At 34.6% G+C, this 8,167-nt stretch overlaps 1 protein-coding gene across 1 annotated transcript; it reads left to right on the top strand.

The window, feature by feature from the left end:
• The first annotated feature begins 1,504 nt into the window (after positions 1-1,504).
• On the top strand, positions 1,505-6,965 carry LOC128998809 (CCR4-NOT transcription complex subunit 9-like). The gene is made up of 5 exons (XM_054425165.1): positions 1,505-1,620; positions 2,956-3,271; positions 5,207-5,401; positions 6,015-6,106; positions 6,803-6,965. Exons 1-5 carry the CDS (start codon positions 1,505-1,507, stop codon positions 6,963-6,965), a joined length of 882 nt encoding a protein of 293 aa, XP_054281140.1.
• The last annotated feature ends 1,202 nt before the right edge of the window (positions 6,966-8,167 follow it).

The raw sequence follows: 8,167 nt of genomic DNA, 5'->3' as shown, positions 1-8,167 counted from the left end.
TGGTCCTTTACATATTGTGGCAATATTGTAAAATCTTTGTTGCGAAAACATTGAAGAAATTTTTTATGGCAATATTAGAGTGTTTTTCACAACAAAAACTTATCAAATCCACACATATAAATCGAGAATAAAATTTTTGGAACAATTAGAATTTTAAATTCCTTATTTAGAGCTAAAAATGTCAATCAAATTAAACAGTGGATATTCTGAAAATATTTAACACGTCTGCTACTGAGTGTCACATATATGCGACACCGCGGTCATTGCCACAGACCGAGGTATACATTTGAATCTTACACATAGACCGGCTGTCACTTGGTTAATAGTACACACAGACCATTTGGGAAAACCTGTAAAACAGTGATCTTTTACATTGTAATACGCTGCAATCGTGTTTGTAAATAGCTTACTCTTGTTTTTTTATTTTCTTATTTTGCAATGTTGCATATTTGCGACGCGCGGTCTGTAGTGATGACAATAGTTAAAATTTGTATAATTTTCTTGAAATAGCCCAAACGCCGCATATATGCGACAGTTCATGTTTGTTTGTTATCGAAGAAACTCACTTGGACAACCAAAAGTCACTAAGTAAACATCACAGAGACTCACTTAACAAAAGCACGCTCACGTTCTTTGAGGTCAAACGCACAACAAGTGGACAGCAATGCAATCAAACTAAACACAGTTTTCCCAACTGTCTTATGATGTCACTAATCATCATATCCACAGAACAAGCGACGCAGATATGAGACAGACATCTCTGTAGATCACTGCAGTTAATTCAGGGCCTTCAAATAGACCGTTGCAAAGATATACACATTTTAATAACATTAGAACCCCAACGCAAATATGCGACGGCAGTCTATTTTTATGTGACTAGTAGTTTATGGGTAGAATCCGGCCGTCTCATATGTGCGTCGCTGGTCCAAACAAATGAAAAAATTTATTCTATTGCAATAGCGAACAAGTTAATGTACACTGTATGTACAGCCCGGTCCTTCTTACCTGCTTAGTACATCTCTGGTGCACAGGAGACCGTTCCTGTGGTCCGGTGTCCTTATAAAAAAAACACAGTTTTAACTATGGTATCTTCCATGGTTTGGGAACTGCTGCCCTAACCTATTTGTCTTTGTTGAAATCTGTTTTCTCATAATTTGTCGGAAAGCCTAGTCTTAACCGGCTAACAAGAATGAGTAGTTAAAGGATCTTACATATTGATATTCATTGCCTGTTCTGTAAGTCTAAATCATTGCAATTTGCTGAAAAAAACTGAAACCTCTATGAGGTCAATTCTGTAATAATTTGAATCATATCCTTAATAAATTCTTTAACCTATCTATAATTCAGGGGGGAGGCCCAGGCTGAATTACGTAGGCATTAAATGCCTAATCATCTATTTAATGCCTTTAATAAAATGCCTACACATAAAATTATTGTTTCATTAGTTATATTACAAACTACCTACTAAACCTATTAACTAAACTATTTTTGTTTACTTTTAGACATGAGTTCCCAACAGCTCCCAAAAGAACTTGACGTAGTGGAACAGGTGAAAATCTATCAATGGATTGACCAACTTTTAATTCCTGCGAAGAGAGAAGAGGCTATGTTGGAACTCTGGTATGGGCGAGTCCTGGTGATGTGACCATTGACTTTGATATTAGTTGCAAGTTTAGTTTAACACATTCGCTGCGGGGGGCTCGGATTCGGGACACGCGTAGCGTACTGTGCATGCGCATGACCCGGGTCCGAGCCATCCAACCTTGTTCCATCCAACAAAAGCAGCCATTATGAGTCTAGTGTTTGACGATGAACGTTACTACTTGCTGAGCGTGGTCTGTAAATACAATAGAAATCTGTTTTTGCCGCCGCTCCTTAGTTTGGGCGCGCTCCGATTTTTTGCAGATTTTTAAGTTCGCGCTTGCTTTTATGTTAGTTTGCGCTTGTGTTTTTAGTCGTGTTTGGACTTTTTTATGTATTTAAATATTTGTTTCTTAGACTAAACTTTGTAAATTTGTAAATTGTTTCTTAGGTTGGTAGTAAATATCCCCGTAAAATCCCCGTCTGGCAATCTCAAAAACCTACTTTTTGTCCCGTCTTTTTCCCTCCATTTGGCAATACAATTCCAATGGGACCGGCTACGTTCCAAGCAGTGCTGCTATCTGTGGGTGTTTAGTGAACTATGTCGACTCTCGTTGTAAAGCAGGACATCACCACACGTTATTTGCAATTCGTCAGACCAAAATTGGAAAGCCAATTACACACGGCAATCGGGCTTGTTCGAAGCTGAGGGCTGCGCCGCACTGGGGATACGCCCGCCATTTGACGTGCAGCAGCGAATGTGTTAAATGTGTTTTTATTACTCTGGTATAGGCTAGTTTAAAAAAAACCCCTAGTAAAATACGAGTCCAAGCTTAACCTACGCATCAGAATTTATCTCTCTTAATTCTCCATTACCAAGTACGAACCAAATTGAGTTGTAACAGTTTTGCGAGTCTGGCACTATGAGTGAGCATCACTGTGGTTGACTGTAGTTCACCACAGACTTGTAGAGTACTTCAGTCAAAAGCAGAATTGTGAGCATTTTACTTAGTTACTTGGCTTGTTACCTCTCTAGTCATTCCACATTAAGTTGTACAGAATACTAAAATTTAGTCTAGAATTCAAGAAAAATAAGGCCTATTAATTAATTTTATTTTTTAGCCCTTAAAACATTATGGTTACTAGATCTAAGATGATATATAGGCCTACAGCCAATTGTTACCCTTTTATGGTTTATTGATTAAAAATTATAAAGTATGATAATTTTCCCAACCAGTTTTGGATCATGAATTTTGGTATTTTGCCCCTACATTGGAACCCATCCAGTTTAATTTATATTTTTACAATTCTTTAATTTATCATAATAAGGTTAGTAATCTGAAAAAAATCTTTAATCTTAACTATGTTTTACAGTCGTAGACGTGATTTGGTGCCGGAAATGGCGATCTGGGTGTGGAATGCGTTTGGGACAATAGCTGCATTGGTAGATGAGATCATGAAAATTTATCCAGCTGTCAACATGGCTTATCTATCTAGTGGACAGTCAAACCGAGTGTGCTGTGCCCTTGCCTTGCTGCAATGTGTGGCGTGTCATCCGGACACTCGTGATGCCTTCTTTAAATCACGGATTTCTCTGTTCCTTTATCCTTTCCTCAAAACAGAAACAATGTCTGGGCCATTTGAAAATCTACGCTTGACAAGCCTGGGGGTCATTGGCGCTATGGCCAAGGTAAGCAAATTGTTGGATTCCTTGTTTTTTTTCCTTTTATTGTCACAGTCTTGCTATGTGCACCGTGATTTGTAAATGTAGTGATGTTAAAATTTTTCGGTGATTGCCCCAGGGTTGTGCAATTGGGCTGTGGAATCCATTCAGACTAATTAATTTTCGGGCCAAGCTCCGGCTGGGTAATTCATATTGGAGGTGCGGGAGCCACTAAATTATAATCACAGAAAGCATTTGTGGAAATTGCACGAATAGTAATTGACAATATGGCTGATTTTGTGAGATTTGTAACAATTTTGCTGTGACCAAGGACGTTGTTTACAAAAATCATGAACCTTACTTTCGATCATGTTAAATTTTACCATAATTTAAAGTAAGGTTCAAGATTTTGCTGCGACCTCGGGATATATTGATCGTAGTATAAATGTGTTAACAATATGTGTTTGTTAATGTGATAATATATGTGTTAACAAATCAATAAAATCAACCCGATTTTGGCCCAAGACCCAAAGGTTATCGTATTTTACCTGACTTATGGTCTGCAGACCCTGACAAAGTAGTAATGTTTACACTGTCTACAATTGTTTACAAATTGTAAGTATAGTGATCTTGATTTTGTCCCAGGGTTGTGAGTTACAATAGGCCTTGGTAATTAGTGGTTTAGGTCTAGTTCTATACACATTTATACTAGAGATGTGTCCATACCAAAAATTATTGATTTTCACTACCAATACTAATACTGATAACTGAGAAATCAATTCAAAGTCAAAGTCAAAACATTCTTTATTCATTATAGTTTCACATTACATGAACTTGAATAGAGTCATAAGCTAAATTCAAAATTGCTTACTGCTAATTAAATACATAAAAAGAGTACTAAAATTACTTTACTTTTAATTTTAACAAAACCATGACTTTAAGGATTACAGTATTTGGAATTAAAATTAAGGTAGGCCTAACTGTTTTTTACTAATACTAAAGAATTCTGTTACTGAGTAGCAGGGAGTTCTTAAAAAATATTCTTTTAAGAGCTGCTTGAATTTATTAAATGTTGTTTCTTTTCGGATGTGAGCTAGTATAGACTGGAGAAATTTTAGCCCTATGTAAGATGTCTTTTTAGTGTAAAATTCGAGATTATGTCGAGGTAGGTTAATTTTTAATCTGGTGTTATATACTAATTGTTCTGTTGAGATGGATGATAGTTGGATCTGTTTTGCATAAATTATTGTTTCATAAATACAAACGTGAACAAGTTGGGAATAATTTTCAACTCTCTATGCCAATACCATTTTACTGAATATTAGTATCGATGTTAGTCTATCTATACGGATCGATTAACAACCCCTTTTTTATGTCATTATGTAAAGTAATTTTTGGGTGATGAAAGGAGATTTTGTATTAAAGAAAAATTAAATCAGCAACCAAAAATTTTAACAAGCAAATTCAAATGCAACTCCTTCTTAACACGTTAAATCAACACCATATAAAACAAAGTAAATGAGGATTTTGATAACAAATATCACAACAACAATGTTATAATAACTAGATCAAGCTCAAGAATAATCAGAAGTATTATAAAGAATAATCAAGAAGTATTGTACATGCAAGCTAAGATTTTCAATTGAAGTAGGCCTAGCTTAATTTATGATTATCCCCAGTTGAGGAGACATCTTCATCATCTACTATGATGAAAAATTTTGTGTTTGTGGTTTTTAATAAATAGTTTATTAATTTCATTTGATAGGTATGTAGCTACAAATATTTGCTTGTGTTTTTGTTGTCAGAAACGATGATTGCCCAATAAAGTTAATTTTTAAAAAGTATTTATCTTATCTGAGTTTTAAATTGGCTATCAAATCTAAAAATTGTAATCAACCTGCTACTTTTTAATTTTTGTATTTTTGGTGTACTTTTGTACTGATTAAATGATTATGATTACAGACTGGTAAAGAAGAAGTGATCCATTTCCTGTTAGCCACAGAAATAACTCCCCTTTGTCTCCGCATCATGGAGTCAGGATCTGAATTGCCCAAGACTCTCGCAACCTATATTCTTACGATGATACTCCTCGATGACACTGGGCTCAATTTCATCTGTGGCAAATACGAACGCTTTTCTGAGGTTGTTCTTGCTTTGGTAAGGAATCATTTATTACACTTGGTTCAACAAATTTTGGAGGTTTTAGGTGAAGTAATCAATCCCCTCCAATTGAATCCAGTCCTACCTTTAAAGCAATAACTCAATTTCTGAGGTTTTCCAAAACGTTCACTGCAGCATACATTAAGCAAAAAAATAAAATTGGTGGAGAACTTCCCTCCAAACCGCTGAAATTTTGTGAATTGAGTATAGTTCCCGAAAGTATTCACTTTTTTATGTGTGAACATATTCAAGTGGTTTTCGTCAATCAGGAGAATACCGCGGTAAAACGCAAATATATAAAAATAATAAGTATGGAAAATAATTTAAATTGTACTGGTTGTTGCACTCCCCTCTCTAAATCCAATTTTGTGCATTATTCTTTAAATAGTTTGTAACTAATCTGACTCTTTATTCCTTTATTCATCTACCTTGTGAACTTTATGAAACAGAATTCAATAAAAAAAAATCATACTGTACCATGTGTGGTTTAATGATCAATCCTGTACCGTCTTTTCCCACACCGTAGACTTCAACTATTATCACTTATTAATGTACACTTGAATTATTAAAACTCAATGGCATATCAATACTTTAACTTTTTATCTTACAGAAACAATTGGTGCACTATCTGGCCCAGAACCCATCTCCTCGTCTATTGAAATATGTTGTTCGTTGTTACCTGCGACTCTCAGAAACTGCTCGGTAGGTTGAGTTTGTTTTTGGTGACAGTTTTCTAATGTATAATAATGATGAGTTGCTTCTGCCTACCGCATGGTGTCCGAGTCTGCGCCTGGAACTGTGTCAAGCAGTTCACCCAGGCCATACACAGAACACAGGATTAAGAAGGTCGATCTTGATCGGCCTTAGTCTTTGGCAGAAAAAAATAGAAGGAAAGACCTAGCCCGAAGTAATGTGCTAAACAGTTCCAGGCTAGTGTACTAGGAGACGAGGGGGGTTTTTAGCCGGTAGTCCGGGGACATTGAGCCTGTGGGAGTCCGCTGTACTGAGAGGCCATTGAGCATCTCAGTGTGCTAAATGCATGTTTACCTTCTCCCCAAAAAAAACCCACACACCATTACATTGTGTATTTTATGCTGAATATGAATTCAAAGTCATACAAAATCTATGTGTTTTAGGATAGCATGTTTCATGCACTCTCTTATTTTACATAAAGTTAAATTATGTACTTGAGATATGATTGACAGCAATCCATGGGCTCGGATTATGCTCAGTAATAAACAAAGAAGATGTACTGTGCTCATCTAGGTGTGAGGACCCTTGAAAGTTGAATTAACACTATTTCTAGTTGCATAAAGATTTGTAGAAAAAATTTTGTATTCATTATATAAATATACAACTTTTGTCAAAAGTAATAAGTGTTACCAATTACTTTTTCAGAGGTAGAGAGGCTCTACGACTCTGTGCGCCAAAAGAGCTACGGGACGAAACTTTCACGTCGTTACCGCATGTGGACATGCAAGTTAAACATTGGCTGTTCAATTTCAACAGAAACCTGGCCACAAACCAGGTAATTGGGTCTTCCGGGATTGTACCACTGTAGCCTCAGGACCATTAACTCATGAACCTATTTAAGACTTATTTATGAGCTTTAAGACTTAGTTTCCATTTATTAAATCTCAAAACCTATTTTTAAAAACAAAAACAAAACTCAAAAATATGTATGATTTCCAAATTAAATGACCATCAAGGGTTTCAGCTATAGTTAGCTGGAATATTTTAAAACAAAAAATTGAGGATTTTGTGGAATGCGGTAAAGTTTTAAATTTAAGTTTGGAGGGATAAAGTAAAGTGTTTGTTTCATCTGCAAAATTACTTATTCTGTTTAAAAATTGTTGCTACTTTTATTTTTGTTTTGTTTTATTAAAAAAGGGAATGTAGCTTGAAATAAGCTACCTTAGCCACAGAAGGGTTTTTAGATCCAAGAAATTCTCATTTCCGAGTTAAATTATACGTTTTCATAGTTCATTTGCAGGTATACAAACATTACACAGTATGTATCAAGATTAATTATTTTAGATTGACAAATTTACGCCTAAATTTAAAATTTAAAATAGAAATATATTTTGGAAAGAATTTTAATTTTTTTTAAACTAATAATCATTTAATTTGGAAATCATACATATTTTTGAGTTTTTTTTTTTTTAATAGGTTTTGAGAATTAATAATCTGTACATAGTTTGAACTAAGAAAAGAAAGAAGAATATAATGTTAATTTTTATACAGCTTTATAAGAGAGAAATAAAAAATTGTTTGACAAATTTTGTCATCTTTTTTTATACCTTTCAAAGTTGTCAGTATGAAGTTGGCTGTTGATGTAGCGGCAAACAGGCTTTGACACTAATTTTATGGAAATTATAAATTAATAATTAAAACTTCCTTTGAAAGAAATGTTTGTCACAATACAGAAAGAAGAGTTAACCTACTACCATTCGGAATCAATGTTAGGATAATATGCAGCATTATTTGGCTTTATCTTTTGGCATTCTACATGTTATAAAACAATAAACAAATATAAACCTTAGAAAACAAAACAAGATGGAAGGAATTTCAAAAAAAAAAAGTTTGTATTTTGTAATATCTTATAGAGCCTAAATCATGATGCAGTATGAAGAAAGATATGGTACATCATGGCCAAAAGGTGTTTTTCAACCCTTGCTCACTATCCAATATTGTTGTTAAACAACTTTATCTACCTTTGAAAACAGTCACTTTAGCCTCTAGTGATGAAAACTATTAAAACAT

This window comes from Macrosteles quadrilineatus, unplaced genomic scaffold (genome assembly GCF_028750875.1).
Source record: "Macrosteles quadrilineatus isolate MER2022 unplaced genomic scaffold, UCM_ALF_1.0 Scaffold_7__1_contigs__length_78375512, whole genome shotgun sequence".
In the NCBI taxonomy this organism is placed as follows: Eukaryota; Metazoa; Arthropoda; class Insecta; order Hemiptera; family Cicadellidae; genus Macrosteles; species Macrosteles quadrilineatus.
This window is presented reverse-complemented; position numbering and strand designations above follow the sequence as displayed.

What these genes read in the sequence shown, in the direction of transcription:
- LOC128998809 (XM_054425165.1), top strand. Translation starts at nt 1,505, where the DNA reads ATGAGTTCCCAACAGCTCCCAAAAGAACTTGACGTAGTGGAACAGGTG. An exon ending in GAGGCTATGTTGGAACTCTG is followed by an intron (nt 1,621 to 2,955) that starts GTATGGGCGAGT and finishes TATGTTTTACAG; the next exon opens with TCGTAGACGTGATTTGGTGC. An exon ending in TCATTGGCGCTATGGCCAAG is followed by an intron (nt 3,272 to 5,206) that starts GTAAGCAAATTG and finishes TTATGATTACAG; the next exon opens with ACTGGTAAAGAAGAAGTGAT.